Source organism: Trachurus japonicus, chromosome 8, assembly GCF_045865225.1.
Source record: "Trachurus japonicus isolate A0001 chromosome 8, Traja_1.0".
NCBI lineage: Eukaryota > Metazoa > Chordata > Actinopteri > Carangiformes > Carangidae > Trachurus > Trachurus japonicus.
The window spans coordinates 7,317,986-7,330,280 of record NC_140914.1 but is presented as its reverse complement, the minus strand read 5'-3'; the positions used below and the strand labels follow the sequence as shown (position 1 = coordinate 7,330,280).

General features: G+C 41.8%; 1 protein-coding gene across 1 annotated transcript; it reads left to right on the top strand.

The window, feature by feature from the left end:
• Positions 1 to 513: 513 nt before the first annotated feature.
• LOC146982490 (ras-related protein Rab-35) lies at positions 514 to 11,736 on the top strand. Its single transcript, XM_085783488.1, has 8 exons — positions 514 to 656; positions 2,250 to 2,772; positions 2,980 to 3,186; positions 5,989 to 6,039; positions 7,804 to 7,927; positions 8,030 to 8,154; positions 9,455 to 9,579; positions 10,518 to 11,736. Exons 3-8 carry the CDS (start codon positions 3,132 to 3,134, stop codon positions 10,665 to 10,667), a joined length of 630 nt encoding a protein of 209 aa, XP_085639614.1. The 5' UTR covers positions 514 to 656; positions 2,250 to 2,772; positions 2,980 to 3,131; the 3' UTR covers positions 10,668 to 11,736.
• The last annotated feature ends 559 nt before the right edge of the window (positions 11,737 to 12,295 follow it).

Below are 12,295 nucleotides of genomic sequence, written 5' to 3'. Positions count from 1 at the left end.
AAAATAATAACAACAATAAATAAAATAGAATAAGATCAAATAAAATTAAAGTGTCACACACATAATAGCTCTACAAATAGATAGGCTATAGTCTATTGTTGCTTGAGAAAGTCCATTAAGGGTGCCCACACTTCTTCAAATTCTTGTACTTTACCCCTGATTTACATAAGTTAGCTTTTCTAATGTAAGAAAGTACTAGAGTTAGATAAAATTAGATTTTTTTATACACTATCTTATCTTAAAGCAACCATTTTTTGTTTCTTATTAGCAGTGTGCCTTATTCATTTTTGTTTTGTTATATCCTTCTTTCTTCCACCGTTGTGTCATATCATATGAGCCAAATTCAGTTTATTAAATTAGAGGTTAAGTAATATAAAACCACACAAGGTTTGGACACTGCTGCAGAAAGACAGAAAGAAAACGGGGCTTTCCCACATGACTTGAACGCAGCACCAGATGATGAGAGTCAGGGTCATCAGCTGCAGTCAGACAGTCAGGTGTGGTCGGTCGCTCGGTCGGCGGGGAGACATTCCGACTGGAGCGGAGATCCAGCGGACCTCACCGGGACAAAAACAACAACGTCTACCGCCGCTTAGATCTGCCAACATGAGCCACCGGACCACGACGAGCACCAAATACACCGACCAACGACTACGGTAAGATTTAACAAGCATTGTCGCTCAAAGTTTTTTTTCCCCCCTTTCCAAGGAGAGAAGTTTTCTGACGTTGTTTCTTGGGTGTTGAGTGCAAGACAAGTCCGCGGCAGCAGGCAGACAGGCGGGCGGGCAGGCCAGGGTCAGGCCCGGCGGAGACCGTCCAACCTCCAGCCTGCTGCTGGAGAAACAATCTGGAAGTTGTCACGTTTTTCTTTTTCCCTGAGCGACATCATTTCGCACCGTGAATATAACAAGCGCGACACGTTAACGTTAATCTGGGGGTTGTTTTAGCTCCTTCTTCCTTTGTCACTCCCGGCTGAAGAAGAAGTCAGGGCTTAACGCGAAGGGAAAAACAAACGGGATTAATCTGCTGTTTCATAGCCGAGTGGAGTGGATCACTTCACCTCCTACGGTGAAAATAATGCTGTTGGACGACCGTTGGGATAAAATACGGTTTAACGAGTGAGTATTACGTGATTTTACCGTGAGCCGAATTGGAAAAACGTGATTTTCAGACGACTTTGACACGTTTTCCAGATTGACTCTGCTTTAAGATAAGGTTTTTTAGGGTTGTATTTACGAAAAGTAAAGGATTTTAATGGGAAGTTTGGCCCAACGTTTTCCTACAAACGTTTAGAACGTGAGGGACAAGTTGAGCAGCCCGCGCGTGCTTCAACGGTTAAACTACAAACGTTCCTTTTTCTCTTTTTTTTTTTTTACACATTTATTTCATGCAGCCCTGTGTTGTATCTCTGGTGTTGTTGACCTGCACTGATGAATGATGTTTTTTTTTTGTTTTGTTTTTTAACACTACGTTCAAAATCTTTGCAAAAAATAGCTCCTCTATTTCCAAGTGCTCGTACCTTTATATTAAATGTTTTCTGACACAGTAGGTATCACACCTGAGCTAATGTCTAATTGATTGTGCGCTAATTTCAGTGTTTATTTCCTGCACGTCACAATAAATCTCGTGTTCACCTGAACGCACCACCAAACTCGAGGGATTTTACAGTCAAACTGCGTGTTGTTATTGTTGTTTCTTTATGAAAAGTGAGTGCGGATTGAGGGATGGATAATGCAAAACGTAACTAGAGGTATAGTTGTATTTGACAATGTGTTTTTACCTTTACAGACCAATGCAATAAATCATTAATATAAAGTTTTTAAACGGGGATCCGTAGCCAGCTCTGCACCAACAGTCGCTCACTGGGTCTTTAATTTGCTCACATTAGAAAGGTCCCATTGAATTGCTTTCACAGGCAGCCTTTTCCTGTTTTCATGGAAAATCGTCCCAGTGTTAGCTTAGCCTAGCCTTACAGTACTTCCCTAATTTAGCCTCTCGCTCCACTGTGTCGGTTGCTTGTGTGTTGTGTGTTGCTTCCTAGCTTACCGAGCTAAGTTGTAGGATGGGGGGTGGATAAAGCAGGATGAGGAAGTTATATTTAGTGACTCAGCTGTTGTTTGAAGAACTGGGAGGGAGGTAAGGAGGGGCATGCACTGCAAACAGTAATCAAAAATGAACTGTGGTGAGCTGCTTGATTGATGCTATTTGCCCAACCTCATTTTTTATCTTTGTCTCTTTTCTTGTTTTAGCAGATTTTAACCCTGGGACGAAGAGGAGAGAAGTGAGACCATCGCCTTGTAATGAAACTAGGAATGGTTGACTCTTTACCGGACCACCAGAGGAAGTGAGGTGAAATTAAGGGACCAGCTTAAAGGAACCTCAGCAGATGCAACCACTACTGAATGACGTGAAAAGAGGAACATCATAGTTTCTCACATAATTTTAAATAAGGGATGGAGTTGATGAGCGAGCAGTGGAGAAGTCCAGGGCAATAACAGGATTCAAGTCAAGTCACCCGTCCATTTGGCTGTCGGAGCAACAACCTCAGAGCGTCACACGCCTCTATCACGGAGCCTCAGATGAGGGACTACCACTGTTTTAAATGAGCAGAGACCTCCGTGAAGAAGTTTGAGTTCAATGTGGGCCTGCATCCAAAGGAGACGGGAGGGAGTGTCCACACTGCATTGACAGAACCGTGGATGTCATAATCAATGAGTCGTCACAAGTTGGAAATCCCCTGAGGGCGTTTCATTGTGTGGAACTGGAACTAAGGTGGAACCACGCGGCTTGTCTCAGCCGTCAAGCATGAATCATAAATGCACAACTCTCGAGAAATGTTCCACACTCGACCGGCCGCTGTGGTTTCACTTTGAGACCAAGGAGAATGATGTGAACATCTGAGCAACAACTTCAAGGATAAATCGAAACAAAAAAAAAAGTGGATAATAAGTTCAACTGGAAATGTTTTCTTACCGGCAGGGGAACGCCTGTGATTCCTGGACAAACTCTGGTGCTGCTTTGAGCTCGTAGCATTGGGAGGTGGATCACACAAACAACACTGGGAAGAGTAGGGATATCACCTCCTCCTATGAAACTGATTTTACTTGGAAATACAGTAAGAGGCCATCCAGATGGCGGGGAAAGACTACAATCATCTCTTTAAACTGCTCATCATTGGAGACTCCAGTTAGTGCATTTTGAGTTATTAACAAAAGCAATGTCTTTATGGAGTCCTAGAGGAGACGAGTGGCATCAACAGGCTGCGTGCAACCGTGTAGATTTTCACCGGCTTCCTCGACTGATAAAAAAAAAACTGATAAAAAATGGCGCCAAAGTAGATTTGAAATAAATGAACTGCATCATCCTTTTAAAGCATGGTCCTCATTAGCGGCTAGCATGTTAACTTGTTACATCAGGAGTTGCACTGGTGGAACAAATAACTGCAGATAAATTAACTTTGTTCCAGTTATTTTTGCAGTGCAATGCAGCAATTAATCATGTTATTCGTTTTATCTGTGACGGTGGTCTATTTAAAGCAGAAGTAAGTGATATTTTTGTGTTAATATAAGTCTTAAATAGTTATATCTTCCGACAGCAATCACTTACATAGAGTGTTTGGACTGAAACACGGGTCTCTCAGTCACTCTGCTCTGCTCTGAGCCGAGGAGAAAACATTTATCGTATCCTACAGTTTTTATCCAATGAGGAGAGAGAACGGCATGCAGGGCTGTGTGTGCAGCCAAGGGACGCCGTCAATGTGGCGACGTAGGGACGAGGACTGTTATGGTGCGTTCAAGAAAACTCGTATTTTTCCGACCTGTGAAGTCGTACCAGTTCGATCTGGTACGAGTTCACCGGTCGGAAGTTACGAGTGGCCGTTATAGTGACTTTCACCGGTAAAACAGGTCGGAAAAACACGAGTGGGTTGCCTGAAACGCTACAAAGTCGTAAGTTGTGACTTGAAGCTGTAATTTACGATTTCAAAAGCCTGCCTGGAACGCAGCATTAGCGAAAACGACCGGACCACTTACTTCTGCTTTAACTTAAATAGTGCTGCACACACACGCTCCCTCCGGTCATGTGCTCCTCTGCAGCCCAGCACTACAGGGTTAAGTAGCAGACTAATCAGTTTAATATTTCATATAATTGATTGGTATTTTCTCAGATTTCTTTTTTGTTGAGGTGTAATATTTGTAATATGTAGCAACATTTAATGGCCTGGTTTCTGGTGATGCTTCCAGAGGTTTCCTCAGCAGCTGGTTATTTAATCCAAATTAAACCATATTCTGCTGTTCCTCTGTAGTGATCTGTGTTAGAAATAGTTGGACCCAAACCTGGAGGTTAAACTTAGCTTCCTCCAGTTCTAATCAGAAACTCTACATTTCTCTCTTTGAAGCCTAAATAACAATAAAATGATTCATCAGAGGTCAAAAGAAGGTCATCAGAGTGAAGGTCACAAGTTCTTCTGACCCAGAAAACCCCAGACCGGTCCACACCGTCAGCAGGTTTCAAACTGCTGAAGCTTCAGTCTTCAGTCCTCAGCTCATGCATCCCTGCTGTGGAGAAGTGGAAAAACCCAGCTTTGGTATCTTACGTTATCACTGCTGTTGGGATTTTATTTTTTTATTTGATGAGTGGTATTTGCTCCCTGATACCAGCCAAAGTCTGGTTCAGACTCCTGTTGCTGCTGGAGAGTAAGAAGTCACAGAACCATCTGTTTTTCCCAGTTGGAAAATCTTATTCTGTGACATTAAGATTGTCAATAGGAGCATAACAAAAAAGAAAAATCTGTTTTTGGAGCTTCTGCAGGAAGTGCTGAGTCATTGTAGATCACCTTCCTCCCTGCAGGAAATTATTTTTATACAGTGATTAGATTTCATTGTATCGCTGTTGTGTTGTGTTGAAACACTGCTGAGCTGCGGCTCCAGTCGACCACGATGTTAAAAACTATGTTGTTGTTGTAACGGACAGTCACAGGTGGTGATGGTGAGAAGAACTCGGTGCCCCCAGAAATTCACAATTAGTTTCAGGGATTTGACTTCTTTTTTTTTATTCCACAAATTTACAGCTGAGCTCACAGAAAGCTGAGTGTGAGCGAGCGATCTGCTGAGCTTCAGAAGCTTCAGAGCTGCTTCTCTCTGTTCTTGTTTTTAACATTTTACTTGTGAACTTTAATTTCTTTATAAGGCCAATTCACCGTGCGTGATCAGGGTTTTTATGTTCCTTGAGTGGAACAATTCCCCCGAGGAGAGTTTCCTGTCCTGTTTCCTGGTTTGGAGAAGGGAGGAGACGTTTCTTTAGGATTAGTCTGTTTCAACTCTGCGTGTTCACAGGTTTTATAGTTTGAGGACACAGAGTCGGAGGTTGTGATCATTCCTTTTGCTTTTTTTCCCCACAATCTCATGTCTTGGCCTTTATTTTTAAAACAAACAAACAAATGAATTGTTTATGAAGGATTCAAAGATGCTGACTGCTCGGCCTGTTGGTGACACTTGTCGCTTCTCGGACTCCGTAGTGATGTGGAACAAATCCCATCACGACATGTTCTGTTCTTTTAGCCAGTTTATGGTAAAGAAAGGGAACATTTTATTCCCCAGTTATTTCAGTGAGACAGAGACTCCTTTGTTGTTGACTGTAAAAAATATTGTGAGTGATAATGTGGCATCCCATTCTGCTGCTGCTGCTGCTGCCTCCTCCAGGTTTGTCAGATCTCTGGGTTTCTCAGAGGAGTTTTCAGGTGATTGTTCAGGTTTCTCCAGATTTCAGCTTCTTTTAAGTCGGCCATTTCCAGTACGAGTTCAACCTCCATTGGCTTCCTGCCTAGTTTCACTTCTGTTACCCTGCCCCACATTTCACTAATGTTTATGACATTACAGCGAGGAGGCCGTCAGTCAGTGAGTCAGTCAGTCGGGATGGGATGGTCTTGTCACTCAGAGTGAACAGGTTTGTCTGTTTGTTAACTCCTCTGCTCTCTGTTTGTTGTCTCAGATGTGGGGAAAAGCAGCCTCCTGCTCCGCTTCGCAGACAATTCCTTCTCTGGTGAGTTACCACAAGTCTGTGTAAGTTACATTAGAGCTTGTATTTATCACCCCTCCCCGTGTGGTAGGAAACCAGAGACATAAAAGCATTTTATCAGGACGCGTCATCTTATCTGCAGGGTTTATCTGAGCTGTTCTAACCTGTCGGAGGATCCAGAGGAGGCAGGTTTTTGGGCAAAGGTTGGGTGTTGGATAAATGCATATAGGACAGGAAATAATAATAATAAACTTTATTTGTATAGCACCTTTAAAAACACAGTTCCAAAGTGCTTTACAGATTGAATAAAAATAACACAGGGATCATATAAGAAAAACGTAAAACCAAAAACCCGATCTGCTTTACAGAGCGAGATAACACAGTAGGAACAGTAAAACAGTAGGAAATGTACTATTTAAAATGGCAACAGCACTCTTCAAAGATCAATTATATATCTGATCACCTCATCAATGAGCTTGTGTCTGTTTGGATTAAAACCTTTCCACCCTATGGACCCTGAACGCCACACAGGTTCTGTCAGTTCTGTTTAGAGCGAGGTAGATCTTACTTCATAGGCTCAAACACAGTCCTGTAACCTTCAGCATCATAAATCTAATGTCCTTTATAGTCCACGTAATTTAATAATACAGTGAGAATATGTATAGTAGCGTATATGATCCATTATGAATGAGACATCTTTGATGTTTTCGTTGAAATGACTAAATTAGATTAAAGTCATTTACACTGTTTCTTTGCAACTTAAAATCAAATCACCAGCAGGCACAAAGCAGCACTTAGAAACATCCCATCATATACACAGTACATAGGTCAAGGTGACAGATACTTAGAAGAAGAAACCAGTGCCGTGTGCAGCAGCTGGACGTTGTGGAGTGTGACTGTCCATGGTAACAGATGGAGACCAGATGCTCTGAGGCCAGTGCGATCAGAAACAAATGTCCAGTGCTTTTTATTGGTATTTAATGTCAGTATTGGTATGTAAAGTAAAGTAAAGTGTCACTGTACCATGTCAATTTCCTAACTGGTTACATATTCATACAAATAAATTAATGTGACATAAAGGTGAGACAGAAGCAAATGGACAAAAAACAAACACAAGCAAACAAAACTGTATAAAAACGGATAAAATAGACAGAAAAAAAGAAAGAAAAATGATTGAGTAACAAGAAGATAAATTAAAATCCCAACATTTAATACAGGGTCAGTTTTTCAGTGTTGAGCGTTGAACAAACCCTCTCGTCTCGTAGGTCAGTGAATCTTCTCCAGTGGGAAATGTTATAAAAATTCTTAAATCCACACGTGTCCAGTTGAACCCAGTCGTCTGAATGTCTGTTGCAGTCAAAGCCAAAAAAATGTTTTCGTATTCAATACTGAAAGAGTGGGTCAAAGTTTACTCCAGTTTTACTGCAAAATACAACAAATAGTTTGGATTTGAATATTTTTTATATTTAACTTTATTTAATCTCTCTTGTAAAATTGGGTTTGTTTACAACCTGTCATAGTTTATGTTGCTTCCTGTCGCAGGATGACACGTTAAATATTATTTTCATAGCTAAAAATGGGCAAAATAAATTAAAGCCCAAACTGGACAAAGCCAAAAAGGTTTCACAGCTCCGACTACAGCCTGTCCTCCTGTTGGAGCTCATATTTGCCGTGTTTCCCATGAGACAAAGACAGATGTGTGGAGGTCATGTGACTCACATACATACAGCACAGTGTTTGGCGTCGGTGCCGCCTGCTGCTCTCTGACGATTGGCTGCTCTCCTGCAGGCAGCTACATCACCACCATCGGCGTCGACTTCAAGATCCGGACCGTCGACATCGAGGGAGAGCGGGTGAAGCTGCAGATTTGGGACACGGCCGGGCAGGAGAGATTCAGAACCATCACATCAACGTAAGTTTCATCCTCACTCACTGTGATATTAACCCGGTGGTTTATCAAACCATTCATTCATTCATTCATTCATTCATTCTGCTTCGTCTCTCCCTCCTGCAGATATTACAGAAACACACACGGTGTCATTATTGTTTACGACGTGACAAATCCAGAGTCGTTTGTGAATGTGAAGAGGTGGTTAAATGAAATCTCCCAGAACTGTGACCAAGTCTGCAAAATCCTCGGTGAGTCAACAGCGTTAGATCATTTATTTTATTTATTTATTCATTTAAAAAGGACATTGCACCTTGTCACACAAAAGACTTCATTGCAAAGACACAAAACACAGAAGAACAGACATAAAAGTAGACACAATATTGATGAACAAAGCAGAACAAACAACAAAATAATAACTCAAATCATGCTGTCATGCAACCTACCGTGGAGCGTTGGGTTGTTCAAGGTTGCTCAGGACTTCTTCATGAGCCAGGAACCAAAACTAAAAAGTTTCACTAGTTGGAATAAATACAGAACACATGAGTAAAAACGTTCCTGCTGCATCAGTAATGTTTAAAGACATGAGAGGAAAATCAGGAAGTTCAATCTGTTTGATTTGAATAGATATTTATTTTTAAATTTGTCTGGTGTTTTAGTTGAAATGTGGATTCATAAGATGATTGTGTGTTTGTGGTTTTCTGAGTGACGGAGTAAAAACAGAACAGCAACACTCAGAAACACCAAATGCTGCTTTTTAAATGTCAAAATGGTTTCCAGCCTTTAAAATGAACTGTGCTTTGAAAGTTAAAGGGATAGTTCAACATTTTGGCAAATTGGCCCATTGCCATAATTGCTATAGTCATAGCAGTAGGTTCGTTACCTTTAATTGTAGGTGTAAGCTATTTTTAGAACGGCGGAGCGCAGTAGCTGGCTGCTCAGAGCTACGCTATGGAGGCTAACGGAATTTCTTGGTTTCCCTCATTAAACTCATCAAATACAAAATCCCAAAACTCCACAACGCTTTTGTAGACAAGTTGTGACCTGCACATTCACCACGCTATGAGATAATGACGGAACGATACGAAATGGAGCCGTTTTCGAGGTAAATTCATACAAAACCGCTGATGCGCGTTGCGTTCAGGGACAGTTTTTCAGCAAGCAGTCTCCGTATTTACCCTGTATTTACCTCGAAAACGGCTCCGTTTCGTATCGTTCCGTCATTATCTCATAGCGTGGTGGTTGTGCAGGTCACAACTTGTCTACAAAAGCGCTGTGGAGTTTTGGGATGTTGAATTTGATGAGTTTAATGAGGGAAACCAAGAAATTCCCTTAGCCTCCATAGCGTAGCTCTGAGCAGCCTGCTGCTGCGCTCCGCCGTACTGAAAATAGCTTACACCTACAATTAAAGGTAATGAACCTACTGCTATGACTATAGCGATTATGGCAATGGGCCAATTTGCCAAAATGTTGAACTATCCCTTTAATGATGTAATGACACACTGTAGTTGGTTAAAGTGCAGAGATGAAGTTCCTGTTCCCTTTTTTCAGTGGGAAACAAGAACGACGACCCCGCCAGGAGACAGGTGGATACCCAGGATGCTGTGCGTTTTGGGGAGTCGGTGGGCGTCCGGGTGTTTGAGACCAGCGCCAAGGAGAATGTAAACGTAGAGGAGGTAACTTCAAGACATCCTGTGTCCAGCTGCTTTGTTCATATTTACAATATTCACCCTGAATTCTTCATCAATATTAAAGGGATACTTCACCCAAAAGCAATAATTCACCAATCATCTACTCCCCGTCATGCCAAGGAAGGGTTTGGAGAACTTTCAGAGTCATCAAAACGCTTTAGGAGTTCCAGGGGGGGTCCGGCTGGCAACGGATTTGCTTATAATGGCGGCAGATAGAGCTCACTTTTGAATCGTCCAAAACACACACACTATGAAACATCCAGATACCTCCATACTGCTCGTCTGTACTGACCCAAGTGTCCTGAAGCCGCCACATGAAAAAGTTGTTTGGAAAAAATGTATTTGGTCTCTGTTTTTAGCCTTGTTGTAGCAGTAGCTCCTAGTGGCTGGAACGAAATGCGCGAAATTTGCTGCGAGATGTTTGTTCGTCATTGTAAACCATTGGATGTAAACACGGAAGAACATCTCGCAGTAAATCTCTCGTATGAGCACAAACATCAACAGAGCCACTGGGAGCTGCTGCTACAACAAGGATAAAAACAGAGATCACATTAATTTTTTCCCCAACAACCTTTTCATGTGGCGGCTTCAGGACACTTGGGTCAGTACAGACGAGCAGTATGGAGGTATCTGGATGTTTCATAGTGTGTGTTTTGGACGATTCAAAAGTGAACTCTATCCGCCACCATTATATGAAAATCCGTTGCCAGCCGGACCCCCCCTGGAACTCCTAAAGTGTTTTGATGACTCTGAAAGTTCTCCAAACCCTTCCTTGGCATGACGATGAGTAGATGATTGGTGAATTATTGATTTTGGGTGAAGTATCCCTTTTAATATTTTTTGTTGATTCTTTCTTAAAGCTGAACAGATTCGAACTACATGTTTGTTAACGGTTGGTTGTGTTGTTGTGCTCCTCCGTTCAGATGTTCATGGCCTTCACCCGCATGGTGCTCCGGGCCAAGAAGCAGAGCCAGAACCGGGCCGAGAGGGAACGAGAGCGGGAGAAGGACACGGTCAACATGAACGCCCAGAGGGACAGAGACCGCAGGAAGAGAGGGAAGAAATGCTGCTGAGACGCAGACGGACGCCGAGGCCGCTCGCCGCTTCACACGGAGAAGGAGAAGAAGAAGAAGAAGAAGAAGATTGGGAAAACTGTGCCTTAGGGAGGAGGTGTGGACATGAAAGTCAGAAACTGTGCGGTTCACTCGTCTTACGGAGGCCGAGGGTTCAGTCCGTCAGCACTGATGATGATGATGATGATGATGATAAGTAGCAGCCTGGAGGGTTCAGGAGTTAAAGGACCAGTCTGTTGTTTTTTTCCCTTTTTTTTTTTTTTTTTAAAGCTCATGTCTTACAAGTCAAAATTTAAAGCAGGTTGTAGTGATTTAGATTTCTGAAACCTGAGAATTTAGTTTTATTATCTATTAATCTGGAGACTGTCAAATATATGAAATGTCAGCACATAAGGAAAGTTTCCTATAATCAAGGTGAAACAGATTTGACCATCAGTCCCGGCCAGAGACATAATCAAATGAGAAGTTAAGATTTATGAAATGACTTTGATCCTTCAGTTTTAGCCACGACATGACGTCCGACTCGAGACAACATGATGCTAAAGACGTCTGCACAACAAATGAATCTCATATTGTGGTGAAAGAAACAGAAAACTGTTGATTTAATTCAGAAATCGCAACCACGACAATCTGCTTTGAGGTGGTGGAGAGGTGCGGAGTGTGTGTAACTGTGGTAGAACAGCTAATAACACTGGTCTGGTCCTTTAACTGAGCTCTAGTGAACCACTGGTGTGTGCCGACGTCTTTTTTTTTTTTCTTAATAATACAGAACAAGTATTTTACCACTGAAAGGGAACTGGGTGCAGTTGTTACTAAATCGTAACCTTGACACACTAACAGGTGTGACGAGTGCAGTCCAACATGTGTGTGTATGTGTGTGTGTGTTTGCCTTATTTCACTCAAATGAGGCCAGTAATCTACAACTACAGTACTTGTAACCTCGAGACAAACAAGAGCCCAAAATGTTCACGTCATTCGTTTGTTGTCGTCTTTTTTCTCCTTTTTTTTTAATGTAAATCTATGTTGCCTAGCAAATGTGTCCAAATCCAAATAAAGCAATAAATACAGACTCTGTATCAACAATCATCTCCTCACTCAGACCAGAGCTTCAGCTGCAACAATAATGATGTAAAACTGAAAGATTTAATCAGAGGGATGATCACACTGCTGCAGAGTTTAACACATTTAGCTCCTGTTTTGTGGAAAATCATCCAGACGTCTCTCGACAGTTAGAGGACAGGCTGTTTTTGGGAAACTGCTGAATCATAACTGAATAGATTAAAGTGTCCTTTAAAAAATGCAAGAATGACTTTGTCACAGCTCCCTGCAGAGTTCCTCAAAATGTTTTTTTCTGTCAGGTCACTGATGATAATTTGAAAGTCAATGATTCTTCAAAGAAAAAGAAAAAACAAAACGGGGACCAGCAGCAGCAGAGATCCCTGTCTGTCTCCACTGTGGTTGTCAAATAAAGGAAGTAAAATAGCCAAAAAGTTAAAAAAAAAAATGGTGGAAGAAGACTTGGTTTAGAGATACTGCATTACAGATGATTGCGGTTTTTAATATAACATTTTAATTTGATAACAAACTTGTGACTCAGGTTGTCAGATCATGATGACGCATTTCTGTTC

Excerpts from the sequence above, each read along its gene's own strand:
- LOC146982490 (XM_085783488.1), top strand. The coding sequence starts at position 3,132 with ATGGCGGGGAAAGACTACAATCATCTCTTTAAACTGCTCATCATTGGA. Across the intron at positions 6,040-7,803 it reads CGCAGACAATTCCTTCTCTG|GCAGCTACATCACCACCATC; the intron begins GTGAGTTACCAC and ends GCTCTCCTGCAG. Across the intron at positions 8,155-9,454 it reads CCAAGTCTGCAAAATCCTCG|TGGGAAACAAGAACGACGAC; the intron begins GTGAGTCAACAG and ends CCCTTTTTTCAG.